General features: G+C 41.9%; 1 protein-coding gene across 1 annotated transcript in view; it reads right to left on the reverse strand.

The window, feature by feature from the left end:
• METTL25 (methyltransferase like 25) overlaps nucleotides 1-18,397 on the reverse strand; it is a 310,650-nt gene that overhangs the window by 109,942 nt on the left and 182,311 nt on the right. Inside the window, exon 8 of the mRNA XM_044277228.1 lies at nucleotides 17,105-17,252. Within this exon, the coding sequence (XP_044133163.1) occupies nucleotides 17,105-17,252 (148 nt within the window). The remainder of the gene's footprint in view (nucleotides 1-17,104; nucleotides 17,253-18,397) is intronic.

Raw genomic sequence — 18,397 nt, forward strand, 5'->3', positions numbered from 1 at the left:
TTAAATGAATGAGATACAAAATTATAATGAATATTTTCCCCTAAAACTGTACATCAATCTGCTCAGTTCCTCCATGCTGCATGTAACTTACACTGAATTTTCATGGTGAAAAGTTCCCTTTAAGAAGTAAAGAAAACATAGAACTAGATTTAAAAATAGGAACTGCCTCACAAAAAAATGCCAGAACCCAGCTTTTAAGACTAAGGCAAATCTTAGGTGAATATTTAAGAAAATTATTTTTACAAAAACCCCATCAGCAATACTTTATATTATCGACATAATCTTTTTTTAGTACAAAGTAATCTAGACAAAGTATCATTTATAAAAACAATATATTACAAACGTTGGCCAAAGACATTCTTCTGAGAAGTATGCATAAATATTAGTAAGCCACCGATGCTCCAAATGGCATCATGGAAACGACAAGCTAATGTAGAACATGCTGAAAAAGTGATGTTCCCAAATGCTTCATATTAAACAATTAAGACTGCCATGACATTCCTTCTGTCTGATACACTGCCAGATTCTTTGGCGGCAAATTCCCATAATTGTGTAATGCAGTGTTATTTATGAGGCTTCCATATGTGAAGTGAGGACTCTCAGCCCATAGCGAAGTAACAATGCTGTATGCAGGAGAACGGCAGTGTGAAAATATACAGCTGCACTGAACACTGGGAAAGCTTTAATGAGGTGAAAATAAAAGGGAGAGCGGGGAAAATTGTAATAGTCTATTTCTACCCACTTGTGGGCAAAGACAGCGCAGAGCAAAGAACAAGGAAGGGCCAAGAGTTTAGAAAACGCAGAAGTGACTGAAGATCAGATGCAGCTGTCAATGTGAGGTCATTGTAGAATGCCTGCCCGAGAGGACAGAAAAAATGCTATTAATCAAATACACATTGGCAGACATGACTACAGTGTAAGGGAACTAAAACTCTCCCAGCTCATGTACATCCAAATGGCCAAGGCTCGAAAGGCCAAATTAAAGGAGGTGTCCCAAGAATTACGCAGCTGTCTCTTGCTGTCCCAAAGATGAGTTAATGGGACCCTCACAGATCTCATCTTGGGACAACCCTTTTAAGTCACCATTGGTGTGGTCCTTCACCATATTATGTGAAATCACACATGGAACTTTCTGAAGCAACTATTAACTAGTAGGAATGATTGCAAACTATAGAGTAAAATCAAAAGTATTCTTGTCATAGAGCAAGGAAAAACCCAAGAGTCCCGTCCTGCAAATATGATCTGACTGCACCCACTAAACGTCCCTGCCATTTATCAATGCTGAGAAAAGTTTTCAGTCAGTGGTGACATAGGAAGCAATACAGATTTTTATAGGAATTAATGTAGGACTTATTTTTTATATAACCTTGCTTTACTACACACTTTTAATGCTAATTACTGCTATCGGCCAGCCTATTTAGTTTCCATATTGCCAGGATAGGCCATCCCTATGTGATTGGCGTCTGACTGCCAGGACCCCTTAACCACCTAACTGTTTTCCCCGAGTCCAGCTCCGTAAGTGGGAAAGTAGCCAACTCTTCTGCCAGAGCTGGGCTCGTGGAGAAAATGGAGGGGGGAGGGCTGCTTTAGATGCTGCTTTCTCCTGAATGGTAGCAGCTAGAAACATGCAACTGGTCTTGTTTGAAAGCTGACATTCCAGGTTATCATATCAGACATATAAAATGACAGGAGAAATCGGGATGCAGTGAATGCAGCTGAAAGTGAAAGTAAAAACAGATTTTAACCGCGATTATTTCCGACTCGATTTCTATCAGTGATATCTTCCCCTGTACTGAACATATTACTGTCATTCTGGTATTGTCTGAAAGCTTGGAATGCCCATACCGTATCTCTAACTGGTACCAAACCAGAGATATGAGCAGTTAAAGCAGCCTGGAAGAGAATGAGGGAGCAGCTGACAGGCTGCTGGAGGAGAGAAAAAAACTGTAAAAAAATATATATATAAATGTGGTATCATCATCAATGTACTCACCCACATAATAAAAATATTCTACTAAATTATGTGAAAAAGTTTTTTATCTTTCCCCATAAAAATAAAATAATATTATTTAATACACTATATAACCCAAAATAGTTCCTAAAAAACCTACAACTAATCCTGCTAAATAAAAATAAAAAATTTGCAGAAAAAATTTAAACGTTATGACTGCTAGAACACAAAAAGGGGAAAATATTATTGGTCCTTAAGGCTAAAATTAACGGTCACTAAGGGGTTAAAAATGCAATAATGTCCCCTGAATTGTGCAAATCTACAATAAAAAAAAGTTAACTTTTTGGGAGGGTTTTTCCAATTTTAACGTGACTGTTAGGAGGTTAAATTGATATACCATTGTACCATTGTGTGAATTAAATAACCATTAAATGGAGAGCAACCAAGCAGATTAGGTCATTACTCAAATGTACCCAGATACTGGGTGGTAAGTGGCACCTGCTTGTTCATGAGATCAGTTAAGGGTCCCTAATCCAGAATAGCTCCTTTATGTCAGCTAAATGGAATAAGATGATGTAGGAGATAAATATTCTAACAGTTATATTAAGATAAAATGAACAGGAAGATACATAAAAAGGTACATACATTTCCATCAGAAAGTGTCATATTTTTTTTTTAACTCAATATTCAGTTCTATACAATTGAAAATTAAATATAAAATATTGTCCTTCTGTTACTGTCCTTAACAGACAGGTAACTCAATGTAAGTTTACTGCTATTGAGAGTGAAAGATGTTATCTGTTCATAAAACAGTACATTAGTAGAATTAGGATAACAGTATGCCAGCGTTATTCTTCTTTTCATAGGCCTAGATAAAAACGCCCCCAGAAGAGTGGCACATATCAGTGTAATGTGTAATGCTCTAATTGAGTTACCCCCCCCCCCCCCCTTTCCTCCCAAATCCCAAAAAGTCCAAATGGGTACATAGAGTAATTACAAAAAACTTCAGAAGACCACCTTTTTAATAAAAAGAAAACATGGAATATTGACATATTGGCTGTTAATTTGTGATTTAAAAAATTGGACGATATTGTCCTGGAACATTAAAGCTACAGAAAAATATGGCTGCTTCTTTTCAAACCAGAACCACTCTAGGTTCATCCCCACTCAATTTAGTCAACTCTCAGTCATTAACATCAATTCCACAGGTACAGCATTATATAACAAACCAATACACAGAGAAGGTTGGAAAACAAAGCGTCAAGGACATAGGTAGATTTACAATGAAATTCTGAATAAAACCTCAATCGACACAAGAAATATATAGAAAGTGCAATACTTTCTTTTCATTTCCCCAGGTCACAATTACATTAAACCATGCGGCACTTGCTACAGCAATCTGCAATAACCATTCTATAAGGATTTAGGTTGCTTATTCTCTTTAGTAACCAATTTGCCTTCAACCACTGTTCGCTACTTCCAATAAAAGTCTTCGGTGTAATTCACAAGACTGGGCCTCTTTTTTAATTTCCTCCAGTGTTTCTTTTACTATGGTTACATTACAATTTTGGACAACATCGGAAAAATCTCTTTTATTGCAAAAAATATATTTAAAAAAAAATCTGAGGATAATGATAAAAAAGTTTTAAAGCTACTATACAGCGCTGCATCCTTTAACCCTAGGAACAATCTCATAAAACCAAACTAAATAGCATTTATTCTACAAATAAAAATGTAACAGTTTCATCAAATATTTCTCAGCTATATCCTTCAGAGAAAGTAAGACGATAATGAAAATGTCCTCCAAAGTAGCATCTAAAAGGGTTGTCAGCGTTACTAGAATCCTGCATCTACATGGTCACCCATTCATCATATAGTACATATAACAAAATGTATTCTTGCCTATAAGCTTTACAAACTGCATAAGCTCTTAGCGCACCTTATTGTGCTGTGTATGTCACAGGTGCAAAAGGAGTGTATGGAGCAAGTTCTGCCCTCTCAATCCATCAGGGGTACTGGCTGTGTTATCTCCAGTATGGAAAAGGGTTAATAAAGGTTGAAAAACAAAAATAAAAACAATAAAAAAATAAAAACTGCAGCTTGTCCCACAAAAAAAAAAAAAAGAAAAGCACACTGAATGAAAAATAAAAATGTTATGGGTGTCAAAACATGGTGACATGAAGCAATTATAATTTTTTTTTTCAAAGTAGTTATTAACCATAACCAAAACAATGATAAATCTGGTGTTTCCGTAATCATACTGACCCGCAAATCATAGTTTGGAATTAAAGTGGTTGGCCGGTTTATATTACTAGCTGCACATGGATGCAGCTAGTAATAAGCTTTAAAAAATTATTAGCACTGATTTCAGAGTTTAATATTAAAGGGATTCTGCCACCAAGTTTTAGGCTATAGAGATACGGACATGCACGGCTAGATCGCCGCTAGCATGTCCGCAATATATCTGTCCTATAGGGCTGTGTGGTTTTATTTTCTTTAAAAAAGGATTTTAGAGATATGTAAATGAGTCTTGTAGGTGTCCAAGGGGCTGTACGAACCTTCCTGGTGCCCAGCCATGCCCGGCTGTGAAGGAGCCCAGCAACGCCTATGTCCTCCGAATCTTCTCCTTTCATCAACGATAGATAGCCGTAATCTCGCGATGGGTGAGCTCGCGCAGTGCCGGTATAGTGTTCCTTCCCTGTGCTGGCATCAGCCTCAGGGAAGGAACTGCGTATCGCGAGATTACGGCAATCTATCGTTGATGAAAGGAGGAGATTCGGAGGACATAGGCGGTGCTGGGCTCCGTCACAGGCGGGCGTGGCTGGGCCCCAGGAACTATTCCAGCCCCTTGGACACCTACAAGACTAATTTACATATCTCTAAAATCCTTTTTTAAAGAAAATAAAAGCACACAGGGGTTCCCTGAGAATTATTGAAAATGGCCGCCAGAACTGCACTGCACTGATTACCTCCACTTGCAGAGTTGCCACTACGCTCTGGCATTTGCATATATTTCATACTGGTGAGTTTTCCTATCGGGTTGCTCATTCATGATGGAATATCATAGGCAGAATCGCACCCCTTTCACTCCCCTAGACAGTTCTTCAAGTGTTGCTAACCAGTCCTACTCATATTCTAGGACAGGTTGCTTGCGGTCATTTTAAATCATTCTCAAAGGACCCCTTTAACAATTCATGTTTACACGCAGGTCCCCTGTAATATGTGCCTGCGCTGGGAATATGGCGACTGATGGAGGATTCTGTCCAACAGTGGCCTCCATTCACTTACTGGAGACAGACAGGGGAACTAGCACGTGGGGTCCCATTTACAAAGGAGCTAAACAGGCCCTGGGCCACAAGACTGATGGCTGTGACGTCACTGGCCTATGATAAACAGCAAGAAGGCCACAGTAGTGCTGGAGCCTTCTCAAACAGCTGATCAGCAGGGTCCCTGGGTGTCGGATCCCCACCGATCAGATGTCTATGACCTACCCAGATGATAGGTTGTTACAAAAACAGATAATAACTTTAATAAATATCTTAAGGGGTGTAGTTTCCAAAATAGTGTTACTTCTCAGGAGTTCTATTTATTATTTCACCGCAAAGCCTCTACAGTGGTCAGCACAAAATGCATAAATCACCACATTGGGCCTCATATTCACACAGTGATCTTTTACTCCTAAGCCCTGTTGTATGTTCAGGCAAAAGATAAGGGGCACATGTAGGGTGTTTTTTTTTAAAACCAGTAAGCACCGTATAATAATAAAAAGAGGACTTGCTTTTTACACATATGTGCTGGGCGCAACATATTGGGCACTCAAATGACATATCTGTGGAAAAATTGCAATTTTCACTTTGCTGTGCATTAAAGGGGTTGTCTCACTTCAGCAAATGGCATTTATTATGTAGAGGGAGTTAATACAAGGCACTTACTAATGTATTGTTACTGTCTATATTGCTTATTTTACTGGCTAGATTCATTTTTCCATCACATTATACACTGCTCGTTTCCATGGTTACGACCACCCCGCAATCCATCAGTGGTGGTCGTGCTTGCAAACTATAGGAAAAAGCGCTGGCCTCTCTGGCGGAAATTATCATGGCAGTGCACATAGGCTTGTGCTTTTTTCCTATGATCATTAAAATTAAACATTTGAGGCTAAATCTATATATAATTGAAATACAATTTAATTTTTCAATTCATATCCAAATCTTAAACAATTCTTTGAAACACCTGTGGGGTCAGGCTAATCATTATACCCCTAAGTGAAGTCCTTGAAGGGTTTAATTTAAAAAAATACTGTAACTTTTGGGGGTTTTACACTGTACTGTACTGGTAAATCAGGGGATCTGCAAATTGTGACATGACACCCGAGAACTATTCCAGTGAAATCTTCCTTTCAAAAGTCAAATGATACTCCTTTCCTTCTGAGCCCTGCGATGTGCCCATACAGCAGTTTACGACCACATATGGGATATTACTGTTTTCAGGAGAAATTAGGTAACCAATTGTAGTGTGTTTTTCTCCTGTTACCCCTTGTAAAAAATAATAAAAAATAGGGCAAAAGCAACATTTTATTGGACTAAATGAAATTTTTCATTTTCACAGCCAAGTGTCTAAATTCTATGAAACGTCCGTTTGGTGAAAACGCTCACTACACCCCTCAAAAAAGTATTTGAGGAATGTAGTTTCAATAATAGGGTCACTTTTGGAGTGATTATACTAGAGGGGTACTTTAAGGTCTCTTCAAATGCAACTTGGCATCCAAAAACATTCCAGCAACATCTCTCCTCCATAAACCATACGGTTCTTATGCGCTACCATATGCCAGGGTTAAAAAAGGTTTTAAAATCAGTTTTGAATAATTTGAGGATTGTAATTTCTAAAAGAGGGTCATTTACTGGTGGTTTCTATTATGTAAGCCCCTCAAAATTACTTCAAAACGTAATTGGTCCCTTAAAAGTCAATTACTTGAAAATTTAAAAAATTGATGTTAACAGAAAGTAGACATAAAAACTGTAATTGCTTCCATCATAGAAGCACCCACACACTAGGATCGGGGAACAGTAAGTGTATCACTACTAACGCTGGTATTACTCACCGCTCCATGGTCTTCTCTGGGCGCCATGCTGTGTCCTGACAGTGTACAGCATCAGAACGTACTGAGCACGCACTATGACCTGACGCTGTGCTACATCAGGTCACAGTGCAGTGCAGCAAAAAGAGCACCCAAGTGGCGACGACGTACGGAGCAGGAAGGGTAAGTTGTTTTATATTTTTTGACTGATGAAGATTAGTGGTCTGATCTGAGGTATGATGAAAATTGGGGGTTCTGAATAGCGGTCTGATGAAGATGGGGGGGTCTGATCTGAGGTCTAATGGAGATTGGGGATCTGATAAAGATTGGGGGTCTGATCTGACGTCTGATGAAAAATATTTATTTTTCCTCGGAAACCTAGGTGCTTCTTATAGTCAGGTGCGTCTTACAGAGCGAAAAATACGGTATTTGTAAGATATCTTAAAAGCAGACAAATTCAAATTTTTAAATTTACAAATTTCTCAAAATTTCTTTAAAATTTAGGGGTTTTTTTAAGGTAAGATATCAACCAACAAAAAAAAAAAACTCATCTCAGAACAGCTTGGATAAGTAAAAGTGTTTCAAAGTTATTACTGTATAAAATGACACGTCAGATTTGCAAAATTTCTCTGGATCCTGAAGGTGAAAACTAGCTGGGTCCTGAAGGGATTAATAAATGTCTGTGACACATGCAATATTTATTTATTTATGACACGTCAGATTTGCTAGATTTCTCTGGATCCTGAAGGTGAAAACTGTCTGGGTTCTGAAGGGATTAATAAATGTCTGTGACATATGCAATATTTATTTATTTACTTGCTTATATAGTGCCAACATATCCCACAGCGCTTTACACACATCATCATCACTCTAAGGTCCCCTGCACACGAACGTGTGTGATCCGTGCCCGTGCACGATCGCCGGCCGTAGGTCTGCCGCATTGGATCGCGGACCTATTCACTTGAATGGGTCAGCGATCCGCCCGTTCCGCAAAAAGATAGGACATGTTATATCTTTTAGCGGAACTGTGGCCGTGTATTGTGCCCGCAATTTGCGGGCCGCAATACGGCCACGGATCACACACGTTCGTGTGCGGGGGGCCAAAGGGAGCATTCACACGACAGTGATGGTTTTGTGGTCCGCAAATCACGGATCCGTGTGTTCCGTATGTCTTAAGCTATCTTTCCATTTCCGTTCCGCAAGTCCGTATAATACGGACGTGGTGCTTCCGTGTGTCATCCGTTTTTCACGTTCCGCAAAAAACTGAAATAGGACTGGGGTTTTCTAATATATTTTTTTTTCAGTCCAGGGGTCCGCAAAAAACGGATGACATACGGATGCATTTCCGTGTGCTATCCGTTTTTTACAGACCCAATGACTTTCTATGGGGCCACGGACCGCAATTTGCGGCCAAGTATAGGACATGTTCTAAAATAAAAGCAACGGACACACGGAGCGGACAGCACACGGATGACAATAAAAGGCATTCTGCAATTTTTGCGGACCCATAGATATGGATGGGTCCGTGCATTGTCCGCAAAAATTGCGGAACGGACGCGGAAGAAAAACACGGTCATGTGAATGCTCCCTTAGGTCTCATGCATAGGAACGTGTGCTGGCCAGGCCCGTTCTGTGTACCACAAATTATGGTTCGCAATGCACGGGCACCGACCGTGGGGCAGCCGCATGCGGATCACGGACCCATTCACTTTAATAGGGTCCGCAATCTGCATCCGATGGACCGCACCCCGCAAAAAAGTTGCGCATGCACTACTTTTTTTGCGGTGCGGAGGCATGGCCAGAAACACCACGGAAGCACTCCGTAGTGCTTCAGTGAGGTTCCGATCCGCGCTTACGCGCCACATCTCCGGTTTTGCGGACCCATTCAAGTGAATGGGTCCGCATCTGTGATGCGGGATGCACACGGCCGGTGCCTCGTGTATTGCGGACCCGCCGTATGCAGGCCGCAATATGGCCACGGCCGTGTGCACTAGCCTTTAGTTGCAGATGCTGTGTTTCTCAGCATGCAAAAGCCAGATGTCCAAAAGATTTTTCTGAAGGCACTGTTATACAAGTAAGGTTTGGCCAAACACAATGGGGGTATTTACTATAGCTCTTTGCCAGTTCTCTGGTGTAGAAAAGTCGAAATTTTGTGTGTCATTTTACAACAAAATTTGTGCCTTTTTTGCTTTTTCCGATAAGTGGACGGAAGGAGGTGGGCCACAAGTGGGAGCTCCACGGTCGAAAAAAAAAATATATGGCGCACATTATACTAGAAATCTACTCCAGCTCCTGGTTAGAGTAGATTTAAGTTCTTGTACATGGACAGCGGACAACGCGACAAATTTATTAAGAGACGTTCTCTTAATAAACTTGTTTGGATCGTCCCTTGCAGGGTTTTTTATTAAAACTGGTGCTGGTCTTTGTAACTGGCCCCCAGTGTGTCATTCCAATAGAGGTAAGGCTACTTTCACACTGACGTTTTGGTTTCCGTTTGTGAGATCCGTTCAGGGCTATCACAAGCGGTCCAAAACGGATCAGTTTTGCCCTTAATGCATGCTGAATGGATAAGGATTTGCTCAAAATGCATCCATTTGCCTCCGTTCTGCCTCCACTGCGCTTTGGAGGCGGACACCAAAACGCCGCTTGCAGCATTTTGGTGTCCGTCTGACGAAACGGAGCTAAACGGATCCGTCCTGACACACAATGTAAGTCAATGGGGACAGATCCGTTTTCTATGACACAATCTGGCACAAAAGAAAACTGATCCGTCTCCCATTGACTTTCAATGGTGTTCAAGACGGATCCGTCTTGTCTATGTTACAGATAATACAAACGGATCCGTTCTGAAAGGATGCATGCGGTAGTATTATCTGAACGGATCCGCACCAAACGCGATTGTGAAAGTAGCCTAAGAAGGCATATCTGACGGTTCTTCAAACGAAACCAATAACCTTATAAGTGCAAGTTTAACCTGTTACATCCTCGGTTACTGGGTTACTGTGATGGCAGATGTGAAGGCACTGTCTGTGGGACCTACACGCATTAGACTATTGGTGAATCCTGTAAAAAATTGACAGGGTCTGCACATTAAAGAAATAATATCTCACAGCACTGTGACCATTATACTGTGCACACTCCAAACTAATAAGAAACAAATATCTGCATAAAAGGGATACAGATGTGATTAATCTTCTACAAAAGGCTAAAAAGAAATGAAGCCAAACTCCACTTTACATTCTAATCCAAAGCCAAAACATTTACCAGACTGTAAACCATACAACAAAATATACAGTTTTCAGTGTGGATAGCAGCGTGATAAAGTGGATGTCAACATGACAGTCAATACAAGGAATTAGATAAGATGCATCACCAATGTCAATCAATAGAGTTTACTTAGACTAAAACAACACAAATATCTCAATACATCAAAAAGCTTAGTGTAAATGAACAGCTCAGTGCGTCACAGGAAATATAAAACTGCTCTGCACAATCATTTTTAACACGCAGGCTACACAACAGAATCTAACCCTAAGGCCCCTTTCACACGGGCGAGTTTTCCGTGCGGGTGCGATCCGTGCGGCGAACGTATGGCACCCGCACTAAATCCTGACCCATTCATTTCTATGGGGCTGTGCACATGAGCGTTGTTTTTAACGCATCACTTGTGCGTTCAGTGGAAATCGCAGCATGCTCTATATTGTCCGATTTTGACGTGACGCAGGCCGCATAGAAGTGAATGGGGTGCGTGAAAATCGGATGGCATCCGCAAGCAAGTACGGATGCGGTGCGATTTGCACGCACGGTTGCTAGGAGACGATCGGGATGGAGACCCGATCATTATTATTTTCCCTTATAACATGGTTATAAGGGAAAATAATAGCATTCTGAATACAGAAAGCATAGTAAGATAGCGCTAGAGGGGTTAAAAAAAAATAAAAAATTATTTAACTCACCTTAGTCCACTTGCTCGCGAAGCCCGGCATCTCCTTGTGTCTCCTCTGCTGATGAACAGGACCTGGGGTGAGCTGCTGCATTAAATAGAGGTTAAGGACCTGTGATGACGTCACTCCGGTCATCACATGGTCTTTTACCATGGTGAATCACCATGGTAAAAGATCATGTGACGTACCATGTGATGACCGGAGTCATGAAGAAGTTCGGGTTTGGGTACCAAACATGCGCGACTTTTCTCACGCGAGTGCAACGCATGACAATGTTTTGCACTCGCGCGGGAAAATCGCGCATTTTCCCGCAACGCACCCGGCTCTTATCCGGGCAAAAAACTGACGCCCGTGTGAAAGAGGCCTAAGGGCTCATGCACACAAACGTATTTTCTTTCCGCTTCCGTTCCGTTTTTTTTTTTTTTTTTGCGGACCGTATGTGGAACCATTCACTTCAATGGGGCTGTAGAAAATACAGAAGTTACTCCGTCTGCATTTCATTTCTGTTTGTCCACTTGGCCGTTCCGCCAAAAAATAGTGCAGGTCCTATTATTGTCTGCAAATCACGGTCCGAGGCCTATTCAAGTCAATGGGTCCGCAAAAAATACGGAACGCACACGGAACACATCCGTATGTCATCCGTATTTTGCTCCATACTGTAGAAATGCTATGCCCAGCCTATATTGCTCATGTGTTGGATGAATAATAAGTTACTGTTTCTGTATATGATCCGCAAAAAATGGATCAAATACGGAAGCCATACGAATATGTTTTGTGCAATAATGGAACGGAAGAGGACTTAAAGGGACACTGACAGGCCCAATTAGCATATTGAGTTATATATATCACAGTACAGGTCATATAAAGTGTATTAGAATCATGTAAGTATCCCCCCTGCCCACCTTATAAATAGGGAAATATAAAGTTTTATAACCTGCTTGTCTCCTCTCCAATCTGCCCAAGGGGCGGCGTTTCATCTGAAAATGCGCCCAGCCAGCCGCTCCCAACTGCCTTTCTGAAGCCCCGCCCAGCTCATCAATATTCACGTGGCTGGGCGGCGGCTACAACTCGAGGTCTCGATCCTGCGCATGGGCAATCGAATCCTCCTGGCATCGTTCGTGTGTAATCTTCTGCGCCTGCGCCCCGCCATGGTTAGATCGCGCCTGCGTACACACCCTGCCTGCGTCCCCGAGCCTCTGCCTCATGCGCATGCGCCAGACACTGTTCATAGCAGCAGCGCTTCAGGCGCATGCGCATGAGGCAGAGGCTCGGGGACGCAGGCAGGGTGTGTACGCAGGCGCGATCTAACCACGGCGGGGCGCAGGCGCAGAAGATTACACACGAACGATGCCAGGAGGATTCGATTGCCCATGCGCAGGATCGAGACCTGGAAAATTGTAGCCGCCGCCCAGCCACGTGAATATTGATGAGCTGGGCGGGGCTTCAGAAAGGCAGTTGGGAGCGGCTGGCTGGGCGCATTTTCAGATGAAACGCCGCCCCTTGGGAAGATTGGAGAGGAGACAAGCAGGTTATAAAACTTTATATTTCCGTATTTATAAGGTGGGCAGGGGGGATACTTACATGATTCTAATACACTTTATATGACCTGTACTGTGATATATATAACTCAATATGCTAATTGGGCCTGTCAGTGTCCCTTTAAATCAGAGAAAAAAAAAACTCAGATACGGAACGGATCAGTGAAAAACGGACTGCAAAACAACAACGGTTGTGTGCATGAGCCCTAGTGAGTGGCATAATGACAAGGACTATGCAATAACTATGCAGGAATCTGGCCTTGTCAATCAAGGAGAGGAAGGAGCTGCAGGGGAAGCAGAAGGAACAAGAATGCACACAGAGGCTTGGTCCCACCCTTGGTGCACTTAACTGCTCGTCTGCATATGGATTTATCCAGAATTCAGCAACAGATCACTAAGTGAACAGCATTATTACATTTAGCTGAGCTAGCCCTACAAGGCATTGTGCCTGGTTTAACAGTGAATTTTCTTCTGACATTCTCCACTTTAAGACCAATCAAGGCGATAAAGAGATTATCATGGTATTATGTGCATTTTAGGGTCTATTCACACGTCCGTAGAATGGGTCCGCATCCGTTCCGCAAATTGCGGAACGGGTGCGGACCTATTCATTCTCTATAGGGCAGGAATGGATGTGGACAGCACACAGTGTGCAGTCCGCATTTCCAGAACGCGCCCCCAATCTTCCCGTCCACGGCTCCGGAAAAAAATAGAACATGTCCACAATTGCGGACAAGAATAGGCAGTTCTATGGGGGTGTCGGCCCGGTGAGTTGCGGATCCACAATTTTCCACAACACTCCAATGATTCTAAACCAAGTGTGTGGCCATATAAACAGAAAACACCCAAAAAGCCACACTACAAAAATATAAATAAATGTAATATTTATTAAATTCTATATACGGTAATAAAAGGTATAATGATACAATCACAGAGATACGGTTAAAAGTGGATACTATATAGCAGCATGTGGCAAGTCACACATAAAAGCATACAGCGATCTATGCGTATCAAAGAACACCTGTAAAAGTCCACTAATCAGAGGGGCCCATATCCATCAGTGCACTAATCCTGAAAGTCAGGATGATTTATATAGCTAGGAAAAAACAAAGCAGCCAGTAGCCCGCTGACAATGGGACTGCAATGACAAGTATGTACACTTGTGATTGTAAAATGTAATTCATCACATTTTACATCGCTTTAAAAAATGTTCTTTTAAATTTCAGGGGATTGGATGTTCATGCACAGAAATGTGTGGATACATCCCCAGAATAATCAGTAAGACTATGCTCTCATTGGTCACAGGTCTTTCATTTATAATACCTTGTATTCCAGTGTCGTGGCTCCCGGCGTTTTGGTCACTAGACTGCAGAGACTGGCCTCAGCAGTCACAAGTGCAAGAACGGCACATCACCACGGAGGCTAGTGCGTGGCCGGGAGTACAAGACAAACATACAGTTTTTGGATATTTTACCATTAGATGTGAATATGAAAGTTTATTCTGCTCCTGCAAGAGCCCAGGAGAGGGAGCTTCACTGTGAAGTGCTCTCTGCACTGAGCTGCATCACAGCTCCTCCTCGCTGCTCCGAGTGAAAGTTACAGAGGTCTTCTGGTTGGTTGCTTCAGCTGTCACTTAAAGTTGAAGGGAGGGGCTATGACACTACTTAATGCACTAAACAATTCACAATGATGCTCCACCTCCTAGGCACTTGCAGGAGCAAAACCTGGCGTGATGAAATTCATAGATTCACTACTTCCAAGCATAAAAGCGCCACAAAAAGTATGTTTGTCTTATTCTCTCCAGCCCTTACCTAGGCTGTCAACAGTTTGGCATGGTCAATGTTCGTTGATAGACTCCCTTCAAAAGAGACCTGGAGGGGTAAGACCAGTCAAGGCAGAATAGTTCTGCTTTGGATATTCCTGCAAATTGCAGGTGGATTCTGCTGGCTCTACACAATGAAGGGGTGAAATCCAAGGTGAAAATCTGCAGCATTCCCTCAACAGTAAAGTAATGGCTCTCGGATCACCACAGAAATGAAAAAAAAAAACTAATATAACTCTGTCCTCAAGGTCCACAAGAGCTGTATCCTTACAATGAGGCTACATTTTTTTTTTATCACACTACAAAAAAAATTGCTGTGAAATCGCTGTCCATAGAGAATGCATTGAGTATGTTGAGTAAATTGCTGCAGCCAAGTGAGCATTGCTAAACATATCTGATCGGTAGAGATGAAATCAATGTGAAATCGCTACAGCCAAGTGAGCATTGCTGGACGGATCTGATCAGTAGAGATAAAATCACAGTGAAATCCCTACAGCCAAGTGAGCATTGCTGGACGGATCTGATCAGTAGAGATAAAATCACAGTGAAATGAATCCCTGCAGCCAAGTGAGCATTGCTGGACAGATCTGATCAGTACAGATAAAATCACAGTGAAATCCCTTCAGTCAAGTGAACATTGCTGGAGTGATCTGATCGGTAGAGAGAAAATCATTGCGAAATCACTACAGCCAAGTGAGCATTGCTAAACATATCTGATCAGTACAGATAAAATCACAGTGAAATCCCTTCAGTCAAGTGAACATTGCTGGAGTGATCTGATCGGTAGAGAGAAAATCATTGCGAAATCACTACAGCCAAGTGAGCATTGCTAAACATATCTGATCAGTACAGATAAAATCACAGTGAAATCCCTTCAGTCAAGTGAACATTGCTGGAGTGATCTGATCGGTAGAGAGAAAATCACAGTGAAAGCACTGCAGCCAAGTGAACATTGCTAAACATATCTGATCGGTAGAGATAAAATCACTGTGAAATGAATCCCTGCAGCCAAGTGAGCATTGCTAAACATATCTGATCGGTAGAGATAAAATCACTGTGAAATGAATCCCTGCAGCCAAGTGAGCATTGCTAAACATATCTGATCAGTAGAGATGAAATCACTGTGAAATCGCTACAGCCAAGTGAGCATTGCTAAACATATCTGATCAGTAGAGATGAAATCAATGTGAAATCGCTACAGCCAAGTGAGCATTGCTGGAGTGATCTGATCGGTAGAGATAAAATCACAGTGAAATCCCTTCAGTCAAGTGAACATTGCTGGAGTGATCTGATCGGTAGAGATAAAATCACAGTGAAATCCCTTCAGTCAAGTGAACATTGCTGGAGTGATCTGATCGGTAGAGATAAAATCACTGTGAAATCGCTGCAGCCAAGTGAACATTGCTGGACAGATCTGATCGGTAGAGATAAAATCACAGTGAAATCCCTTCAGTCAAGTGAACATTGCTGGACAGATCTGATCGGTAGAGATAAAATCACAGTGAAATCCCTTCAGTCAAGTGAACATTGCTGGACAGATCTGATCAGTAGAGAGAAAATCACTGTGAAATCGCTGCAGCCAAGTGAGCATTGCTGGACAGATCTGATCAGTAGAGATAAAATCACAGTGAAAGCACTGCAGCCAAGTGAGCATTGCTGGACAGATCTGATCAGTAGAGATGAAATCACTGTTAAATCGCTGCAGCCAAGTGAGCATTGCTAGAGTGATCTGATCGGTAGAGATAAAATCACAGTGAAATCCTTCAGTCAAGTGAACATTGCTGAGTGATCTGATCGGTAGAGATAAAATCACAGTGAAATCCCTTCAGTCAAGTGAACATTGCTGGAGTGATCTGATCAGTAGAGAGAAAATCACTGTGAAATCGCTGCAGCCAAGTGAGCATTGTTGGACAGATCTGATCAGTAGAGATAAAATCACTGTGAAATCGCTGCAGCCAAGTGAGCATTGCTGGACAGATCTGATCAGTAGAGATAAAATCACTGTGAAATCGCTGCAGCCAAGTGAGCATTGCTGGACAGATCTGATCAGTAGAGATAAAATCACTGTGAAATCGCTGCAGCCAAGTGAGCATTGCTGGACAGATCTGATCAGTAGAGATGAAATCACTGTTAAATCGCTGCAGCCAAGTGAGCATTGCTAGAGTGATCTGATCGGTAGAGATAAAATTATTGTGAAATTGCTGTAGACAAGTGAGCATTGCTAGAGTGATCTGATCGGTAGAGATAAAATTATTGTGAAATTGCTGCAGCCAAGTGAACATTGCTGGAATGATCTGATCGGTAGAGATAAAATCGCTGTAAAATCACTGTAGACAAGTGAGTAGGTGTCAATTTTTTTTCAAATCACTACATGCTGGGATTTTGTGGCGATTTCCAGGCTGCTTTTGTACTCCATAGAGAAACAGGATTCCTTCCCAAATAAAATCTCTGCTTAATCTCTAGCGATTAAGTCACTCCAGCTAATCTAAATTTTCATGGTACTCACTGGATTCCCTATGGATAGCAATTTCACAGTGATATTTTGTAGTGTGATTAAATAACCTTGGTGCAGCCTCAGCCTTAAAAGGGTTGTGCACTACTAGTTAATTGATCAGGATAGGTCATCAGTGGCAGATCGGTAGGGGTCCGACTTCCGGCAGCCCAGTTAAGGGGCTAAAGACATTCGATGGCAGAATAAATTCATTAAAATATATTTTGCAGCTCTACACCATAACCAAACATTGTTTTTGATCCTGAATATTTTTACTTTACCTTCTTCTAAGGGATCAAACTGTTCTGAAAGGAAATGGTAACAGCAACCGACGCTGCATACGGCTTTAATTTCTGGTTTTGAAATGAAAATCCGCAGGGTGTTTGGGGCAAGATCGCCACATGTATGTAGCCCGACCATAATAGATTTCTAGGAGAGAGAAAATAAACACAAAACACTTGTCAGAAGGCACAGCATGCTCAAGACACTACCTGCCTCATTTGTTATGGCGATTGACGAAGTCGCAACACTGAATTGGCGAATGTATTTTTTCTATAAGAAGTGAGGTAAGCTCAAAGTGTAACTTACCCCTTAAAGGGGTTGTTCAGTGCAGAGATATTTATGACCTATCCTCAGGACAGGTCATCAATATCAGATGAGCAGGGGTCCGAATCCTGGCACCACCACCAATCAGCTGTTTGAAGAGGTAGCTGTGGTCATGCTAGTGCTGCTTCCACTCACAATTACCTGTGCAAAGTCTCATTTGCGGAGACCACTCAGTGTAATTACAACAGCTTGTCCCATTCACTTGAATGTCCAAACAGTTGTAATTACATTGTGCCACCTCAAGATGCAAGTGCGCTGGCATGACTGGCGCTACCCGTTCAAACACCTGATTGGCAAGGGTGCAGAGAGATCTGATACTGATGACCTATCCTGAGAAAAGCTCATCAAATATCTCTGCACTGTACAACCCCTTTAATACACATGCTGCTTTGGGCCTTAAAGGGGTTGTCTGGCTGGACATAGCTGTTTAGAAAAGGTGCAGAATGCGCTAAAAAATAAATAAAAATGATCGCGTCTCGACACACCAGAAATGGAAATAAATGCCTGGTTAGCCAATCACTGGCTGAGGTGAATCCCCATTGCAACCAGTAATTGGCTCAAACTGGCATTTGTTTCCCATTTCCTTTGTGTTGAGCCCGGATCCAGGGCTCAACACAAAGCAGAGACCAAATATATGACAATTATAGACAGTAGAGTAGCTTTACAAAAATGTTTAAAAACAGTGTTCAGGGGTGGAGGTTCCTCATCCTAGTGACCGCGGTGTGGTTCCAGAACTTGGACTGTCACCGATATAACATTTATCACCTAACCAGTCAAACTGCCTATAAGCAATGTGCACTGAAAAAGAGGGGAAAAATATCTGCATTTAGAACGTCTTCTAAATCTTCTTCCATAACTTATCGCTACATTGCACAATTATACACGAACGTGAAAGTAAACCTAGCAGCACTCACGGCATATCTAATGGCATTAAAGAAAGCGAAGAACAAAGAAATGTAAACCTCCTG

Source organism: Bufo gargarizans, chromosome 2 (assembly GCF_014858855.1).
Source record: "Bufo gargarizans isolate SCDJY-AF-19 chromosome 2, ASM1485885v1, whole genome shotgun sequence".
Classification (NCBI taxonomy): domain Eukaryota; kingdom Metazoa; phylum Chordata; class Amphibia; order Anura; family Bufonidae; genus Bufo; species Bufo gargarizans.